Source organism: Balearica regulorum, chromosome 3, assembly GCF_011004875.1.
Source record: "Balearica regulorum gibbericeps isolate bBalReg1 chromosome 3, bBalReg1.pri, whole genome shotgun sequence".
Classification (NCBI taxonomy): domain Eukaryota; kingdom Metazoa; phylum Chordata; class Aves; order Gruiformes; family Gruidae; genus Balearica; species Balearica regulorum.
In genome coordinates, this window is record NC_046186.1 from 88,578,140 (window position 1) to 88,598,512 (window position 20,373).

Below are 20,373 nucleotides of genomic sequence, written 5' to 3' on the forward strand. Positions count from 1 at the left end.
ATAAGCTGTCATGTGACTAAATCTTTCTGTATGTTAAATCCCATGCAGGTGTTTTGTAATGCAATTTTCCTTAACAGAGTATCCCAACTTTGAAGACTTCAGTTCCTGTATTTTGTTCCTAGTGAGCACTGGTTCCATGTAAAGTGATCTTACCATTCACATTCCTTGTGACAGAAACTACTGAGGATATTTTAGTAGGCTGCTAGCCAGGCCACACAAGGGGATTGTTGTCACCTTGCAGACCTCATGTCCCCATGTTCCAGAGCCTCAGTAGTCACAGCACTATCTTAAATATGGCTCTGTGCTTTTCCTCCCTCAAAGTCTGCTTTGCACCACAGCAGACTTTGGGATGAGCTTAGACTGACTGTAGATCACTCCCCTGAACTGTTATTCTTCTAATGTTTTAACATGGAGCACTGGCAGCAGGGCTCAGAACTTCAGCACACAACACAGCGGCTGAATTTTCAGGAGTTCCTATGGTTTGGAGAGCTAATGGCCTTTCAGCGTTCTGCTGGGAAAAAATCCACTCTGAAGGGTACGTGCTTACTGCCATTAATGCTGAATACAGCAGCAGAGAGGGGGCTGGCCGTAGTGATGCCAACGTGACTTTAGATGTAATTTTGTTTGGAGGATTAATCACACTAGGAAACGAGTTGTCATAGCAGAGGATCGCGACCACCACGACGGAGTCCCTTCCTCGCGTTCTCACAGATAACGGGCAGATAAAACGCAGAAACGCAGCCGGGTTTCGTACAAAATCCCTCTCTCACAAGGGAAGGCTGTCGGGCTGAGGACGCTGGGGCCGGCGAGGCCTCTGCCGCCACCTCTCTGCCTGCCTCCGGCTCGCAGCGCGCTGCCCGAGGGGACGGCGCTGCCCGAGGGGACGGCGCTGCCCGGGAACGAGTGGCTGGTGGGGGTCGGTGCGCTGCCCCCGGGGGAAGCCCAGGAGGAGGGGAGCTTGTCCGCCGCGTGAAAGCATCCCCAAGCCAACAGCCTGCGGCGTTCCCATTAGACGTCACATCCGCTACGGCGCGTACCCTGACGGATCCGTTCGTTGCCCGTAGCGACCGAAGCCTCCTCCGCCTCTTCCGGCTTCGCATGGCGCCGTCTCTTCCGGTGCGGGGAGTAATATGGTGAGTGGCCCCCGCTGGGGGGGCCGGGAGGGAAGTCGCGCTGTGGGGACGAGGCGGTGAGGGTCTGCCGCTCCCGAGCGGGCGGGCCCCGCTACTGCGGCGGGGCCGGTCAGGGCAGAGCGCCCCGGGCCCGGTGCCGGCCCGGCCTGGAGCGCGCCGCGCCGCCCCGCCGTAAGGCGCCCCGCTCCTGGCGCGAGCCTTGCCGTGCCGGCGGTGACGTGGCTGCGCGCGGGGGTCCGCCCCGCCCGCCCGGCCGGGCCTCCGTCGTGTTTAGCTGCGGGCAGCGTAACCTGTTACCGTTAGCCAAGCGCCGCCGCTAGCCGCCCGCCGGCGGGGCGGAGAGCTGGGGGAAGTGCCGCTCCGCCAAGGCAGCGGCGCCCTTGGGGCACCTGCGGCGGGACGGTAGGGCCTGGCGCGGCCGTTAACGGCTCCGGGTCCCGGGAGGAGCGCGCGCGCGCGCGCTATGGCTTTCCATATAGTACTTCCTCTTCAGATCCTCCCGCCTTCCCGCCCTTCCCCGTACGTGGTTTCCCCGGTCACGGGTGGCTCTCCAGGGCCGCGGTGGGCGCGCAGGCCCCGGCCGCTGCCGAGCTGACAGGGGCGGCGTGGGTGCTGGGTGTCGCGGGGGGCTTCGCCGCCGGAGGTGCGTGTGGAACGGGTGACCTGCGCTCAGCCCTGGAGCTGGGCTGCGGCTCTGGGTGTCGGTCTCGGAGTCTTCGTTCAACACCAAATCCGTCAGGGAGCTGAAATTCCTATCGGGACAAACAGGTGATAGTGCCCCTGCTCCCGGGTGTCGGTGAAAGCACAGGGCTGTTGCTCCTGGTGTGTATGGTTTGCTTCCCAAAGAGGAAAAGTCATTCTTCTGGGAATGACCCCTGTATGCTTCTTCAGCTGGGTGTCTAAACTTCCCCTTTCCTTTATTTGTGCCGAGCACAAATAAATTGGCGTCAGCGTCAATAACAGGTACTGTCACCTGCTGTCATCGTGGGAGCAGACACTCACGCTCTGTAGAAATGCTTCTTGTACAGCTGCTTTAGCACCCCGGGGGGACCTTCAGTGGTTGCGGTATGGGGTAGCCGCTGTCCTGTTCAGTACAGAAGCGTTTCTCTTCATCATGTTGGCAGAAGTTTAGGAGCTAGGGAAGCCTTAATGCTGAAATGCAACATCTGCGGAATTAGGGCTCCCTTCCAGGGGTGAGCTATGGCTCGCAGGGGTTTGCACGAGGTTCTTCTCTGTGGTGCAGAATATACGCAACTTTAACGCACGGCATCCTTCAATAAGCAAGGAGGTGTGGCACGGGGCCGTTTGGCAACAGGCGTAGTGCTAACAGCGTGGGAAAGCAATGGGTGCTAAGGCGATAGACCAGCCTTCATAAACAGGCAGCTCAGTGCCTGTTAGAAAAGCTTTCCAAAGTGTTCTGTCATCCTGTATGTCTCTGTTGAGGGGGAAAAAAAATAATCATCGTGTAATGATTTGCTAGTGAAGAAAATAGTAAGTGCCAGCCCTTTGCCCCAGATGAGCTAAACTTGGGATCTATAGTACTTCTTTTTTGATTCATGGCACCAAGGCATACTTGTATTTCTACAGATAATGTGAAATGCAGCTGTGTTGACAAATATGTCTGTAAGTTAATTGAGTCTCTTTTGGTTACCAGCCCCTTAGTATGTCTTTTTGTCTTCTGCTGGCTGTTACGGATGTGATAGCTTACAATCAAACCTTATTTCATCCAGCCCCAAATCACTGCGTGTGACAGGCAATGCATTACAAGTCCACAAACATCTATTGCAAATCAGGAGGGCTTTTCATGTGGAAAGTTTACTACTTTGTGGGGAGAGCAGAATGGAAGGCAACTAACTAGAAGCTAGGGCCTTCTGAGGAAGGGGAGCAAGTGGCGTGGTCTGTTCCCTGTCACACTTTGAGGAGAGCCACGTAGCACCCCCTCACCCCCATCTCCTATGTGTACACGTGTCCTCTCAACCCCAGGAAAGGAAAAGGAGCACCTACAGTGACCGCATCGACTGTGTGCATTTGGGTTAGGCCATAACTGAGATTGTTTGCATGTCTCATCGTGTTACTGGCCTTGTGTCCACCACATCATGGATGACAACACCATTGTTTTTATTTCTCTGATTGGTTCACATTTATATAGATATATATGTATAAAACCCCAATATTTTCCTGTTTAATAAACCCATTGGCTTTGGCTGGGAAGCGTGCTTTGATAAGAAAAATATTTGTGTTTTCAGAACATCTGTAGTAGTTTTATTTAAATAAAAGTAAAAACCCACTCTTTGAATGGTATTTTGGTCTGTTTTCCAGTAAACTTGAATTCTGGATTATATCTAAATGAAGCTTGATTCTAAGTCATTCATGATTTTCTAATACAATAACCATGTTAAATGGTTACAAAAATATTGTTGTATTTTAATGTAATTATGGAAATAGTTAATAAATGAAGTTTTCCTTTTTGCTAATTTAAACTCTAGTTTAGGTAAAATTTGTAATTAAACTATTGATTTTTTTTTTTAAGGGGACAATACACCTGTTCCGCAAATCACAGAGATCATTTGTTGGAAAGTTAACGCATGAATTTAGGCTGGTTGCAGCAGATAGGAGGGTAAGTATTTATTTTAAAAAGTGAATAGTAATAACAAAGACATTAGTTGTGATAAGTTAAAGTACATTTTGAAATTCTTTTTCGCTGAAATTTTCTAGCTGTGCATTAAAAAACAATGCAGCTGTGAAGCTGGATTCCTTCCTGCACATTGTCCCTGTCAATTAATGTTCTCCAGAACTGGACACTGAACATGCACAGATGTTTTTGGGACCTAAGTCTAGCACAAAGAACGGAACCCACTAATATTAAGTTGTCTTCAAAAGTCACATGGTGTAGGCTGTAATAAAATGCAAATATTATACAGGGCTGACTTTTTTTTTTTTTTTTTTTAGACCAAAGCGATGTTTTAAGTGTGATGCACAAGTGCTGTTTATAAATGAGTTTTGAGACAATTTGTAAAGTTAAAAATAGAATATGGACTGCTTGTTCTGAAATGAGTTGTAAATTTTTGGGAGGGAGGAGAAGCCAGTTCTGCTTGCATGACGAAGTACTGCAATATTGTTTTTTTTAAAACCAGATAGATCTATTTTTGTCTTGTAAATTTTGGAAGATGTAAAATACATATTTATTCTCATCAACAGTCCTGGAAGATCTTGCTGTTCGGTGCTATAAATTTAATATGTATTGGCTTCCTGCTAATGTGGTGCAGCTCTACAAACAGCATAGGTGGGTGGCTTTCTTGTACTGAAACTACAACCAACTGTTTCTTAGCTCGTGAAGTTCCAACGTACTAAAAAAGCAAAGTTCAGCACGTAATGGAGTTAGGTGGCTGCACAGCCAGGTTTGGAAAGTGTTTCCTTTTGATTTGCAACAGTCAGTTTAGAGGCATTTCTCACAGGCAAGTGTGGATGGGTGAAAATCCTTCAAGGTTTGCAAGGTTTTCCAGACCTGCTGGTCATTGTCTTCCTGCAGTACCCTCATTAAGATTGCAAAAAAGGAGATTTTTAAGCTAGTCGTCAAGCATGTCCCTTATATAAATAGTTCAAGTGACATACAGAGACCCTGACTTGCAGTTGAATTAACATGTTTGTAGTGTGTCAAAAGGCTTCTCCAATTCTAGGAACGCCCCTTTTCAGTATTTTGTATATTGTCTACTTTTATATAGGGGCTCCAAGATGCTTCCCATCGTTTGTACTGAAAGTAGAATGCCTTACATTTCTAATTTGTGACACAGGTTTACTTGCAGTTTCAAGATGGGTTGGGGAAGCAAAACAATTAAAAAATTCTGTTGAACCTGCAATAATGCAAATATTTCACTGCAGTAATGTACATAAGAGATCTCTTGCTTTGGCAGATGATATGTTACTGGAAGATCTCCTGACTTTTCTGTACTTAAATTCTTAGTCACAAGCTTAATACTTGTTGTATCTGGGCATTATTACATGCTTTATTAGAATTAGGATTGCCATAGTCAACCTGTTTATGAAGTTAAATATATTGGTGTGTTTAGGACATTCCTATAACATACACATAGAAAAGACAGAGCAACTTGCTCTATCAGCAGAGACAATTTAGGTAGAAGATGAAAAAGAGCTGCACAAGAGGGACGTAGAAGAATACAAGTGATTTCTGCCTTGGGAAATTATATTAAGTTTTAATATTCGTTTTTTTTCTACAGCTTTAACTGCTTACACATATTTGACAATCTTTGACCTTTTCAGGTGAGTTTTTTTCCCATCTAGTCTTATACTTTGTATGTTTCTATACATACAAAATTTATTTACGAAAACATGTTATTTAGAGTCATCAGTATAGAAACACTGACTGCACTAGCTAGTTTAAATATAGCTTAAATGAGTATAAAATCATACATCACAATAAATAGATCATGAGAAACACCATAGCTGTATTGAGAATGACTAGTAACAAATCTTTGTGCAGATGTGTAACAACATAAAACAGAATCTAGCATCAAACTGTTATCTGGTGGTTCACTCAGAATATTTCCCTAATGCCACAGTCATTGGTTCTGAAGTATCCCTCAGTTTTAGCATCAGGAAACTAGGAGTGTGTAATTCTATTTCTGTTTGAAAATATTTCAAGAGTTAGATCCCATGCACTCTTCCAATAAGGTCATTAGATATTTTTAGTATTTTTCCTGTGTATTTTCCTAACAAAATTATATTAAAACTACTTTAAGTATGAAAGTTCTGAACACTTTTGATAATATTGGTAATACAGACATGAAATATATTCAGTTCTCATCTGAGATGCAGATTGGCAGCAGTGGTTGGGAAATAAACTGCATTAAATGAATGTATTTTTTAATTATTAACCTACATTATCTGCCTTGCTAGCTCACTAGCTTATAAAAAGTATGGATCAGCTATCTGCGGTCTGGTTTGTCCACTACCTGCTATAGCTTATCTGACTGATAGTAAAACATTTATAAATCACAGCAGCAAACATACAGAAAGGAAAATCAATAGTTGATATAGGCACAAAAATACTTAACTTGATCTGTGACTGCTTTAGAATTGGGATATAACTTTAATGAATCTCATATTTCTCTCAGAATTTTGTATCTGCTGAGTTATGTCATCTTGACTAAAAATACCTTTTTTTACCTTGGGAAAAGTTTTGACATTGTATTTTGTATTCATATAGGATTTTTTTTTTTTTTTTTTTTTTTTTTTAGTTTTAAGAGAAGATGGAATACCCCTGGCACTCACATATTAGGTTAATTAGGGGATGAACTAGAAGATTATTCTAACTCACAGTGATCTCTTCCAAGAGTTTTGATTTGCTGTAAGGGAGAACAGTGCTCAGTAATTCTGCTGAAAAAATCGATATCTGTGGCTTTTTGTTTTTGTCATTTTCCTGGTCATTTATAATAGTCTTACTGAGTATGCGAATTTGGTATTTTGTAGATGAGCAGTATTATTTCCTCTGCTTTTGCTTTTACTCCACACAGCTGTGGATCAGGTTATGAGGATGTGATTGTTCAGCGGCTGTGGGGATGAGTTCTTGATCGAGTCTGTTTTAACATTGTCATTAATTAAGAAAGGACTGCATAAAGGCACAGATGGCACTGAATCCGGGTAGATTCCAATTTAAAAAAAAATTGTCCAAAGGGGTCAATAGAGGAAAATTAGGCAAAGGAAATGAGTCTCATCTTAGAAAAATTCAGGATGGTACCATGGGGATAAAATAATTGGAATTTCAGACGTTCAATATGAGGGAAAAACTTGGACAGAAAATAGCAAGAGAGACTGTGGCTGTCAGTGAATGGCCAATTAGATTAGAGCTTGCGTAGATGAATGCAGCTAAAAAAGTAAATCTGTTTTGGCCATATGTGTAGACAAATTACACTGTGGAAAAGAAAGGCAATACTTGGCATAGCCTGAGTCATATTCTGGAGTGCTAAATCCAATTCATGGTATATCTCTCAAAGACGACTTTAATGGAGAGCTTTCTTCACTTTTTCACTGGGGTACAAAGGAAGTGACACAAATGTGACAATCCTGTCATCTTGCTGATCGAGCTCCTTCTCATTTAAATGGCCTTTCTCAGGTTACAGTATTTCTAGGCAAGTTCCTAAAGCATATGTAAGAACAGCTGATACCTAATTGTGCAGTCTCAGTTTTATTCCCAAGCACAACCTTTTCTGGATTCACTGGAACTGTCACTGTGACAGTGATGGAGGCATTGAGTTCATGTGCTTACAAGGTGTGGTTACTCATTTGTTCAGTTCTGATGGCTGAAGTACATATTTGTAGGTTATCCAGTTTGTAAAGGCTGCAGTTATTTATCATAGTCTAATTCTCCCCCTTTTTTCAGTTTGATAACATGTCTAATAAGCTACTGGGTAATGATGAAGAAACCCAGCCCAGTCTATTCATTTGGGTAAGTACTAATAACAAGATCTAGCGTTTGAAAATACAACATTTGATATGTTGCTGACTGTTGTTGCCTGTATGCCCTAACAGCCGTAACTAATAATCCGTGTGTAACAAAGCCTAAAACTAAGGAAGCCCAAGATTGATGCTGTAAAGAACAGTCACAGAAGAGAGGAAAGGGGAGGAACAGGAAAAAGAACTAAGAAATGTTTAATTTTAAGCTGTTTGTCATAAGTGGAGTGTTGGCTTAAAAGAAATTGAAAATAATGCCTATTCCATAAAACTTCAGTTTCTTCCCATCTATCTGCTCTTAAAAGAACTGGAAATAGTAGATCTGTCCTGCTGGTTCCTGCATTTGATGTGGTGTTCAATGTTCAGTGTTTCTAAACTTACTTCTCAAATTTCAGGTTTGAAAGGTTTGAAGTTCTAGCTGTATTTGCATCTACAGTTCTGGCACAGCTTGGTGCTCTTTTTATACTGAAAGAAAGGTAGGGATATGTACCATTTTCTTTAATTTTTTGTTAGGTATGAAGATATTCCAGATTGAGCAAAAGTATATGCATTCTACAAATGCGATCTGTAGAGAGATATTGTAGAAAAAAAACTTCAGATTTTTAAAAATATTGCTAAACCTTACTGCTCACTTCTATTGATTACGCTGCATGTAGGCTTTAGATGTAATGATAGAAATTGATATAAGTAATTAAACAGCTTTCAAGGAAAAGACTCAGTGTTCTTAAGAATCATGTTTTCCAGAAAGTTAGGTATTTCATTTAATGCATTTCCCTATGCATCTTGACTTTTTAAGTTCATTAATAAATAAAACTTTTTTTTTTTTCATCAGTTACTTCAAAAAGTAAAGCAACTTCTTAATATGTGAAGAATCTGAATGTGTAAACTGTCAACTTCATCAGTCCCTCAAAATTTGCTCAAGTATTAATTTGACATACCATCTATGCTTGGAAGGGTTTGTATTTCAGGAGGTTAGCCTAAAAAATTATTTTAGTCTTCAAAAATGAAGAGGAGTTTGTTAACATCTGGAATTTAAAACTGAGGCAGCGTACCTTCCATTTTTCTATTCAAGGGCTCTATTTTCTCTCTAAAGGGCTATGTTAACAACTTAGCAATTTTGTACTAGAGGTCGATTTGTTTTCTGACAATACACTGGAATGAATTCTAATAATGACACACTGTCAAAGCCTCCATGTATTCAAACATCAATTTTTAGGAAATTCCCAAAACTTATCATAGGTTTTTCTGTTACTGCTGAAGCTTATTTCTTATTTTACTGGTGGGTAAAACCAAGATTTGTATCTCCACCACACTATCCAACATCTACTTTATTTGTCCTTGCTTAGTGAGAGGCTGTAAGTTAGGGATTTCAGACATACTCTGTTGCAGTTCCCAACATCAGTGGTGGCCGTAGCAGTATTTTTTTGGCATGTTCATTTACAGGCATCTTTTTTATTGTGTAGGTAGTATTTGTGGTAGCTAGCACCGATGTGGCACAGTTTGTAAGCAGTTGGAAAATCTAAATTACACCCTGCTTCATTTCAATGTTAAATGCTTTCAGCACTTACAGAAACTGCTGTGCTTATTTAAGCAATTTGGGTTTTTGCAGTACTGTATCTGTCAGTTTTTCTTTATGAATGGCAGCTAATTCTTCAGAACTGAAAAACTGTGCTTCAGGTATAGAAGTTCTATTGTATGAATATAACTGAAATTTTCAATTATTTTGTAGTGCAGAGCGGTTTCTGGAACAACCTGAGATACACACGTAAGAAATTATTTTGATATGTAAAAAGAGTTTTTTCAGTTTCCCTTTGTTTTTCTAATTCTTAATCTAGCATGTATTAATTATGCAAGTACATTCAACACCAAATTGGGTTTGGTACTTTGGCATTTGTTTCAAACTCTATGCAAGCTATATTGCAAACAGTTTTTTCAAGGTGCAATTGAAATGTAATACACATGCTCTCTTAAATAATGATTTAACTATGTATTGCTAGTTTAGTTACTCTCATTTTTTTTATGGAGGCCTCTTAGGTGGCCTGATATGTGGGGGAGGAGGATGCTGTGATCATGAGGGAACTGGAGGTGTTGCAAAGATGATGAAGACCATAAAGAATACGGGGAAAGGAAAAATGTGTTATGGGCAAAAGAGTGGGACATGGGATGTATGGTGAAGTTGTCCTCCTAGGAAAGGGGAGGGGCATAGGGCATTGTTCCATAGGAAACTAAACTTTTCTGGTTCTACTGCTGAGGGGACAATGTATTTGTATCTTCAAAGGACAAACATGTATGCGTGTGCATATATGCAATTAGTTAAGAACGGCTATGAAACATTATGAAAATTATGTACAGCCTAATGTGGTAACACAAATGTATGAAGTTCAGTGATCTCATATAACCCTTAAAGTGATAATACACATTACACTAGTTTATCTTACTCTTGTTTTCAGTCTCAGTGAAAGACACCAAGCAAAGTATTTTGATACTGTTACTAGTAATTACAGTTTGATTTCATGTTTTGTGATGATGTGAAATTAAGATACTTTTTTTAATTTTTCCTCCATAGGGGGCGACTGCTGGTTGGTACTTTCGTGGCTCTCTTTTTCAACTTATTTACAATGCTTTCCATTAGGAATAAGCCTTTTGCTTATGTCTCTGAAGGTATGTGATAAATTAGTGTATAACAGGAATTGGGAAAAGATTTTAATGTTCCTAAATTGTTACCTGGGACTTTTTCACTGTGAAGTAGGCTTGCAATCGTTCCCTGTAAACTGTTTATAGTTATAAATATATATTATACTTTATATTATATTAAATGTAATTGTGATGGTTATAATCTGCAATTATATTTGTATTTAATCAGTTCAGATTGTTATGTGAGATGGGCATTTTACTGCCTGGAAAAGTCAGATTTTGGGTGTGTTTTTCAAGTGACAGTGAATCTGTTGAGATACATTTATGCATTCATAGCATATTGGGTTCTTCCTTTAAAATAAAACTTTAGGTGTACTTTAAAATGGATACCTTTACTCATAGTAATTTTATTACCTTCTTTCTTTTGCAGCGGCCAGCACAAGTTGGCTTCAGGAGCATGTTGCAGATCTTAGTAGAAGGTAAAGCTTTATAACATTTTTCAAAATTGTTAGCTTCTAGAAGGCAGTGTTGTTGTTTTGTGTATAATACACATTTGGTGATTTGGATGGGTATTGAGGCATAAACTATTGTGTGTTAGAGCTTTTAAAATAGCTTTACCTACTGTGGGTCTACTGTATGAACTCTAAGGCAAACATTGTCTCTCATATTTCCCAGATACATCAATTTAATAGAAATACATCTTTCTGCATAACTTTCCCCTTGAATGTGTTCAGTACATTATATGTAATTCTCCTTGGATGAGGTGAGGTAAACTAGCCTTGTCCTGTACAGACTTGAACTTTTTCAACAATTGTTACCTGAGTGATATATTTTGTAGTAATTTGTGTTTATTTGTGGGGTGGCCAAATGACTAGGATGGTGGCAGTTTAAATGTGATACATGAAACAGGTTACTCAATGAAGCATAGCTATGGAAACTCTGCACCTGTCCAGCAGGAAACTGGAAAGTCTTCCAAGGGTGGAAGCAGTGTTGCTTATTCATCTTGTGTGTTAACTCTCTTGCTTGTGTTGGATATATGAATGTGAGATAACATTGTTTACAAATAATTTTGTCAGATGTCAGAAATGTTTATTTTGAGCCATACATGTTCTTCCAAGCACTTATGCTGTCATTATCAAAATAAGAATGTTAAAACATATTGTATAACACATGAAATATGCTGCAGAGCCCATCTGTTTCTGCATGTTGTGATTTTTGTATACAGGTGAGGAAAGCAGAGAATGCTATCTTCTTAAATGGAGTAATTGATTTTATATGGGTATAAGGTATTACATCATCAGACCCAAATTCTGCAAAACAGCTTTGGAAGACTAATGATAGGATTGCCCAAGTACCCGGAGTTTCGGTGTAAAAAAACCAAATGTCGATAGCAATCACAGACACTAGCAGAGTTTTTCTTTAACAATGTGGTAACACAGTATTACGGGGAAGGACACAAATGGGTGACCTGAAGGGCTCCTAGATCAAGAAATTAGAGTTACTACTGGGTTTTGAGATAACCTGTACATAAGTATGCCAACAATTAATTTAATTTAAAAATTAATTTAATTAATTAATTTAAAAAATATTAAATTTAGTTAGTATGCATGCAGCTATTGCCGATGTTTTCTGTGAAGCAGGGCTGATTACAAAATATCTGCACCTGTATATAACTATACTGATTAAAATTCTTACAGGAGCAGACCAGCACATGATGTCTAAACATAGGTTGGTTCTAAACAGAGCAACAAAACGTTACATGTTGTCTTTTCCTTTAAATTTTCCAGTATGTGACATGCACTTCCATTCACTGGGAAGTACAGAAACCCTTTTCTCTCTTCATGCTCCCACTGATAGGAGATAACTATAAATAAATAACTTTTCCCAATGTTCCCTCATGGGTTTTTTTGGTCTCCTCTTACTCAGCTCGCTGGTCTCCTCCCTCTTTGCAGACTCCAGAAATTAGTTAGCTTTGGCTTTAGAACACTTTTGCGCACCAAGGTGGCAGATGGATTGAAGACTAGTGATATCTAAACCCCCCCCAAGACTTACGTATATGTAATAGCAATGTCTGAGCCTGTGAAGTACTTATGTTGTGTACAGCTGACACGACCAGCTATGTTACCAGAAAACAGAAAGTAGCACAAGATGTGTATTTTAACATGTAGAAAAACTGTATAAAGATTAGTGTAGTACAATGTTTTGTAGATGGGAAAATAGACTTAAAGCAAATTTAAGGTGTAAGAGGTAGGTATCATAGAATGGTTTGGGTTGGAAGGGACCTCAAAGATCATCTAGTTCCAACCCCCCTGCCGTGGGCAGGGACACCCTCCACTCAACCACGTTGCCCAAAGCCCCATCCAACCTGGTCTTAAACGCTTCCAGGGATGGGGCCTCCACAGCCTCTCTGGGCAACCTGTTCCAGTGCCTCACCACTCTAACAGTAAAGAATTTCTTTCTAACATCTAATCGAAATTGACCCTCCTTCAGCTTAAACCCATTACCCCTTGTCCTGTCACTACACTCCCTGATAAACAGTCCCTCACCATCTTTCCTGTAGGCCCCTTCAGGTACTGGTAAGCCGCAATTAGATCTCCCTGGAGCCTTCTCTTCTCCAGGCTGAACAACACCAACTCTCTCAGCCTGTCCTCACAGGAGAGGTGCTCCAGCCCTCTGATCAGCTTTGTGGCCCTCCTCTGGAATCGCTCCAACAGCTCAATGTCTTTCTTGTACTGGGGCCCCCAGAGCTGGATGCAGTACTCCATATGAGAGAGAATGTGATGTGGATCTAAACTTGATTAATTTTTGCTGACATCAGACTATTACAAAACTTTGAGCAGAATTCGAAGGGCTTTTACAGCCCGCAGAGACGTCATTTGTTGTGACTGCAAGGTGTATTTGAAGTCTAATGCTGAAATAGTGAGTGTAACTCTGGGATTTTGAAGTAATGATGAACAGCTACCTGACAACTGCTTTTTTTTGTTTTGTTCCAGTATTTGTGGAATCATCCCAGGATTGAGTAGCATCTTTCTGCCACGAATGAACCCTTTTGTCTTGATTGATATTGCTGGAGCTCTAGCTCTTTGCATTACATATATGCTTATTGAAATCAAGTACGTACAGTTGTTGTTTAAGCAAAGTAACTCTTTTTGTATCCAGTCTATGAGAAATTGCATTTTTTACGTAGAATCATAGAATCTTTAAAGTTGGAAAAGACCTCTAAGATCATCAAGTCCAACCATCAAATGGAAGGAATGATCTCATCAAAAGCTATACTTTGTATGAATGGGATTGCAAGTTCATGAATATATTCATCTTTTTTCAAAGATGTATAGTTCAGATGAGATTAGTATGTGTAATATTCTGTAGGTACATATAACTTTAAAAGAATGGAAAAGAGTCAAAAGAAAATTCTTATGCCTTTCAAAAATATAAATACCTGTTTTTCTTTAAAATTTCTCTTTTTCTCTAGCAATTATTTTGCTGTAGACACAGCCTCTGCTATAGCAATTGCTTTGATGACATTTGGTACCATGTATCCCATGAGTGTCTACAGTGGGAAAGTACTACTCCAGGTAAGGCAATGTCACAAAACAAGGGGTTTTGTGGTTTAAGTTTTGTTAAATGTCCTTATTTAATTAAAAAAAAAAAAAAAACAAACTAAAAAACAAACCAACAACATAAAATCTGTTATAAGTATTTGAACAGGAAGTGTTCCCAGGGGAATTTGTGCTGGAAGAATTCTAAGAGCAGTAGAAATATGCATCACAAAGTCACAACAATTTATTGTTTAATAATGCCATTGGTCTCTTGTGTAGGTAGACCAGACTTAAAAGACACTTACTTAAACAGGGCCAGTTAATCTTTTATAATAACGTTTTTCTTCTTTATTTTGTCCTTGTTCTTAAAGACAACCCCACCTCATGTGATTGGCCAGTTAGATAAACTTCTTAGAGAGGTAAGTCAGTGTATAATACATAACACAGTGTGCACAGCTAATGTTAAATGAACATTCAGGAATATGAAGAGTTTTTGTGAGTAGTCCAAGAAGACTGATAAAGAAATATTTTTTTAAATATTCTTTTTTAGCTGCATGTAGAAAATACGGATCTTGCTATCTAAGATGAATAGTGTTGTTCAGGTATCTGGAAGAAATCTGTTGAAGTAGCGCAGGCTGTTGTTTTTATTAACTAAATTGGAGCTACTGTTGCAGTGGTTTACAAATGTGAGTGGGGGGAGGAAAAGGAGTACAGGCGGCTGTTAACTTACAGCATATCAAGTTGAGAAACTACTGCAATTTGGCAGCAAGAGTTACTTGAAATCTTAAATACACTTTTTGATGGATTTAGATGTTTAAGGGTAGCAAAAGTACAGTAGATAAGCATTAGGGGCATCATTAACAGACATCATCCATTCTGTGTATGGAAGCTTTGATTTCGCTGCTGAAAATGCTGTATTATTCAGCTGTGTGTCAAAGTACATTTCTAAAAGGATTTGAAACTTTATTTCTAATTTATTTTCATATTTCTGGATGTTGTGTAAAATTAGGTTTCAACGTTGGATGGTGTCTTGGAAGTTCGAAATGAGCATTTCTGGACATTAGGGTTTGGCACTTTGGTAAGTTATGTCTATTGTCTTTTTAACCTTTAAAAAGAGTTGTCAGTTACTATTTTAAATTTTTTATTTAAATTAAAATAAGATATTTCTTCTGAAATCTTAAATATAAAAAAAATTTGATGGAGTCAGTACTCAGTCCTTGTGATTTATTGCAAAACTTTTCTTCCCCCATCCTTCATATTTTTTTTAAAGCTTTGTTATTGGTTAATGTTATTTACGTATATTGCAGCTCTGGATTAAAGCATGTATTTTGCAACTGTAGAATTTCGTTTGTATTTTGGCAGTGAAGAAAACCCCAAGTAATAGTAAAGACATTTTTCAAATTGTATATTAGTGTAAATTGTCTCAAAGGGGAGAAAAAGAAAGCTGTAAATCTTCAGGTACCATAGGTCTACAGTAGAATCGTGTTTTCAGCACTTCTGGGGGAGGGGGTGGAAGAAACCAGCTACAGTTGTATACTGATATTCTGTAAGCTGAAAGAACCAAAGGGGGTTTTTGTGATACAGACTGGTCGCACAGAACTCAGTTATTCCTAAGTTGATGCAGTATGTTGTGACAGCCAGAAAATTAAAACTTTTAGAGTTTTTCTCTACTTCTGAATTCTTCTGGTATGCTACCCTTCTTAAAAAAAAGAAAAAAGCAGCAGCTCTGACTTGCTGATGTGAAAAGAGCTTTCAGTTTACTGTTCTGCTGCCCAAAATACCAGGTCACAGCATTGTTGGATTGATCACAGATGTTTATAAAACCTTTGTATGAATATTTACCTATTGGCATCTTCTGAATTGTACTAGAAACTTCCTGAGACCTGGATATGTTTTCAGCTGTACCATCTGCTGTAAAAATGGCTTATATAGCATAAGCTGTGAACCCTGTTCTTTATTAAATATGAACTGAAAAATCATGGGAGGGGGTTCTGTTTTGTGTCTTGATCTGTTCTGCAGCAGTAGTTCAAGGTAAATGAGAGGGTGTTACTGAGAGGAAGGCAGGGGCAGCCCGCAGCTATATGAATGTCCAGGAGAAGCTCTTAGTCTGAGTTCCACAAGGAGCATTGCCTCTGTTCTTGCTAATGGGTCTGATTTGAGTGTGTCTGCCATGCGTGTTGTCCTCTTGCCTGCTCCAACAGCACACTGATGACACTTTTTCCTAAATTTGGCATATGGAGTTTGTACGCACTTTGTTCTTTTGGGCCACTTTTTTTCCCAGCTGTTGCCTTTCCTTTCCTGCCATCACATGTTGTATTTCATAGTTTGGTTGTAAGAGTCACTTTTCGTGAATGATGATCTTGATACATCTGTAAGAGATCAGTGCACTAGAAAAGATCAAAATGTATCCTAATTATGGAATTACTTAATAAGTTTCTCACTGTAGTCGATAGTCTCCACGGCAAGAGGTCTCTGCAGGATAATGTACGTCGTCTTGAATGCACATGGAGGATCTTTATTGAAGTAACAGTTAACAGCCAATTTATTTTTATCGCTTTCTAGGCTGGATCAGTACATGTCCGAATTCGGAGAGATGCAAATGAACAAATGGTACTTGCCCATGTCACTAACAGATTGTACACATTGGTCTCTACCTTGACTGTTCAGATTTTCAAAGATGACTGGATCAGACCTACCTTATCAGCTGTGCCTATCGCAAACAACATTCTGAACCTTTCGGATCATCATATTATTCCAATGCCATCTTTGAAAGCTGTTGATCATTTGAACCCTGCTACATCCACTCCAGCTAAGCCCAGCAGCCCACCGCCAGAATTTTCTTTCAATACACCAGGCAAAAATGTGAGTCCAGTCATCCTTTTAAACACTCAGACAAGGCCCTATGGATTGGGCTTTAATCATGGATCCGCACCCTATGGCAATGTACTCAATCAAGGATTTGGAATACCGGGAACAGGAGCAACTCAAGGATTCAGAACTGGTTTTACAAATGTCCCAAGCAGATATGGAACAAACACTCGTGGTCAACCCCGACCATAATAAACACTGTTATTTATTGTACTTAAGGGTATTGACTTAATTCTTTTATTACCCAATTTTTATAAACATTTGGAATGTCAGATCATTCTGAATGGCTGGGAACAAGTGCATTGTTCATATTCATGAAATGGTTAAATTGCAATTTTTTTCTTTGCATCAGCAGTAGCCCGTGTAATGCCACAAATGTTTTCCGGACTTATGATACTTTACAGGTAGTTTTTATAGAGTATCTATTTCTATTCAGCTTTTTATTCACTTTTCTTTATTTTTCCAAGAATGTATTGAGATATAGCACAACTCCATATGAGAGTAAAATTGTGACCAGGTAGCATTTTTTTTTTTTCTAATGAGTTTTACATAATGAATTACTGAATGCTCCATAGCTGAGAAAATAGGAAATTGCAGAAATACAAGTCCCAGTTTTTAGAGATGTTTTGATTGCTGTATACAGCCACCTTTTGGCAAAGTCGCAATTATTTTTTGGTTGCAAAGGTTCATCAATATCCATATTGTGGCCATCATGAAGACAATCTGGCATTTCAGATTCTAATTAATTTTATGAGACCGTGTTTTTACATTTTTACTGATGTTTTATAGAAATTCAGATGGTTCAGCAACCATTTTCTAGTTGTAAGTATTCCATATTCATCTCTGATATTTCTTCCCTTTTGGTTTAACTGCAAAATTATTTAGCAATATACTGGGAAATAAAATATTTCAATCTTAAGATTTTACAAGCACCTCTTTTTTTATGATTAACCCTATTTAAGATACAGAGCAGATGGCTGTATTGTTTCTGAAGCCAGTATTTCATTTTTGACTATGGAAGATATTCTCTGATTCCATTGTGACTTTGTATTTTTCCTCTTTGTATTTTTCTGGTAGTTTCAGGGGGGAAAGTATCTATTTATATTCCTGGTTTATATCCAGAGTACAGATCAGTAATTGCTGACAGTTCTTAGTCATTGCTAGAGTGCTTAACCTTTGGGGCATGCTTGGAACAAGACTGCCTAAATTGTCTCTGCTTTTGTATTATTGTTCTACTGTATGTCTAGAAGGCCGTATTTCTTCAGGGCCTTTCTCAGAGAGCTCTTCCCTCTGACCGCTGTCTTTTTCTTCACTGCTCTGATAACAGGGAAAGGCCTTTTAGAACTACTTACATTTTTTTCTCTTCTCCTGTGCAGTATGTATCTTACAATTCCCTAGCCAATACTTGCTCTGCACTTTCTTCTGCGTCTCTTGGCTGTTGAGGAATGGGTCGCCCGTTCCTATTGTTTCACTTGCAACTCAGGGTGCTATATATTGGCTTCCACCTTGTTAATCTGTATCTGAAGCCAGTCTCTCCATTTGTGTAAGGTGGTTATATGGAGCTGTAGTATCTCAGGGACTCCAAAGATATTATGTTACCTGAAGATAATGGGTTTGATAAATCTTTCTCCTGTAGAACTGAGTTGAGAAAACAGCCTTCATTTGAATTTGAAAGATCTGTGGCCTCTTCAGACTGGCTGAGGATTTCTTTTTCTGCGTAAGGACATGGCTTTCCTCTTTTTTTTCCTTCCTCCACTACCTGTGTTTCTCACGCCAATGTATGGAGGAGGGGGGCATCAGTCCTGCAAACAAAGCAAGGTGACATTCTGCATGATGGTATCTTGCTGGGATGTTTTAGACTGAGAGTAGTGTCCAGACTGCCGCTGGTATATGGTCCATGTAAGCCACAAGTAGGGAATCTAGCTCTGTACTTCATTTGCAGCAAGAGTAACAGTTTCATTGCTGTGTTACAAAATGTAATGACCTGGAAAACTTGCATTTAAAGATTACAGTGAATTTACAATGAGTGGCTGTGTTTATATGAGGTCAGTATTCGCTCAGTCATCACCTCTGTTTCATTACTCTGTCTTTATGTGCAGTCTATGACATGTGCCATTGCTGCATGGCAATTCACTAAAGTCAAGAACACTTGAACAGATTCTCCGTACCCCTTGGGTGCTGAACTAGACTGCAGTCCACAGCATCTGCAACACCTTAGAGCCAGCAGAATGTTTACAACATATTACTCTCGTGTGGCCTATTTGAGAATTGTTCCTTACTCCAGTTTCATAGCCAAACACTTGCCCTTTTTCTGACATTTTGAATACATTGTATTATATTGATTGCATGCCTACTTGTTTTTAACAGAAAATTAAAGCTCCATTTTATTAAAAAATGAAGCTGATCTTTGATTTAAAATGGGAAGGGAGAATGAGAATCCCAGAATTCTGAGTGCAATATAATCACTTTAACAAAATTATTTTTGAGTGATTGTTTACAGTATATCTCTTATGTGCAGATGATAAAGATTCTTTTAGAGATTAGAACAGCTTTTTAGCTGCTTTATTGTTATGAATATATTAAGAATATTTGTTAAATCAGCACAGAGTAAAATGTCTCCTTTTATACGAGGAAAATAAAATCAGTGTCATACTTAAATAAGGAAAAAGTGGTAATTTTGTGTACAAGATTTTATAGTTATCTTTTTATATAAATTGATTGTTTAAGTGATGCTCTCGGGTGATACTTCAATCTCAATGAGCAGATGTGTGAAACTTCAGAACTGTTTTGCTGGGTCTGCTACCGATGTAGACTGGGTCCTTGTAATAATTCTACAGAAAGCATTTTTACTGCGTTTTGTCTTTTCTAATTGTATTTTGCTGTTAGGTGGTCACAATCTAAATGTTTCTTTGAAATGTGGTGAATAAGAATTGCTAATTTGTATTGTCTTCATTCCTAGTTGTAGGAATGCTGCCTTGACTAGAGAAAAAAAGAGGACTGGTACTTGTTATCATTTCTGTCTACCAGAGGATTTGGCATTCTTACTCCCTTAACTTGTTCCAACTGTGATTGCATAGGATCGCTTCGTTTGTCAGTAAATGCATCAAGCTTTAGAGAGTTTGAGAGGCAGTTACCATTACTTAGGCTTAATATTCCTGGGAAAAACTGCATTGTCCTGATATAAAAGGAGCTACAGCACCTACTGCAATATGAACAACTAATGTAATATGAGGGGTTTTGTAGCTTTACCTAAACAGTTCTGTTCTGCATTCCCTTCACCCAGGTAATAGCCACATACACTTTTGGGAGGACTCTGACAAGCCAGTGACAGCCTCTCATGGGTGGTAGATTGATGGTTTTTATTTTTTCCCCCCCCTTGACTGAGATGTGACAAATCCTACTCAAGGAACCTGTATAGCGATTCTGCTGCTTTGTATAATTATTAAATTAGTTCAAGTCCCTCAGTTGATTTCTGTCCCCTGCTGCCACTATCCAGCCGGGACAGAGAAACTATCCAGGGACAGGTCCTTCAGCGTAAAGCCTGTCTCTGAATTCTGAAGTGATTATCTGTACTGTGCATGTCCAGATCCTACGGCTCTGGATACTTAGTGATATTCAGTGATGAAACTGAGAGTGGAAGAGATACCAGTCTTGGTCTTTTCACTTGTATTTTTTGTTTTCTGGGTATGTTTTCAAATGGCTAGACTTTCTCCTACCCGCTTGTTCTCCTC

At 39.4% G+C, this 20,373-nt stretch overlaps 1 protein-coding gene across 3 annotated transcripts; it reads left to right on the forward strand.

Moving 5' to 3' along the window:
* Positions 1-1,049: 1,049 nt before the first annotated feature.
* SLC30A6 (solute carrier family 30 member 6) lies at positions 1,050-19,037 on the forward strand. Of its 3 annotated transcripts, none has more exons than XM_075748841.1 (14): positions 1,050-1,133; positions 3,664-3,750; positions 4,332-4,416; positions 5,369-5,411; positions 7,531-7,596; positions 7,997-8,077; positions 9,331-9,366; positions 10,168-10,262; positions 10,666-10,714; positions 13,229-13,348; positions 13,708-13,810; positions 14,146-14,193; positions 14,784-14,852; positions 16,337-19,037. In XM_075748841.1, the coding sequence occupies exons 1-14, from the start codon at positions 1,131-1,133 to the stop codon at positions 16,832-16,834; spliced, it is 1,383 nt and encodes a 460-aa protein (XP_075604956.1). In that variant the 5' UTR covers positions 1,050-1,130; the 3' UTR covers positions 16,835-19,037. The 3 variants fall into 3 exon arrangements, with proteins under 3 accessions (XP_075604956.1, XP_075604957.1, XP_075604958.1); XM_075748843.1 differs by lacking the exon at positions 1,050-1,133 and adding an exon at positions 1,360-1,535; XM_075748842.1 differs by lacking the exon at positions 7,997-8,077.
* The last annotated feature ends 1,336 nt before the right edge of the window (positions 19,038-20,373 follow it).

Excerpts from the sequence above, each read along its gene's own strand:
- SLC30A6 (XM_075748841.1), top strand. Across the intron at positions 4,417-5,368 it reads CAGCTCTACAAACAGCATAG|CTTTAACTGCTTACACATAT; the intron begins GTGGGTGGCTTT and ends TTTTTTCTACAG. Across the intron at positions 10,715-13,228 it reads GTTGCAGATCTTAGTAGAAG|TATTTGTGGAATCATCCCAG; the intron begins GTAAAGCTTTAT and ends GTTTTGTTCCAG.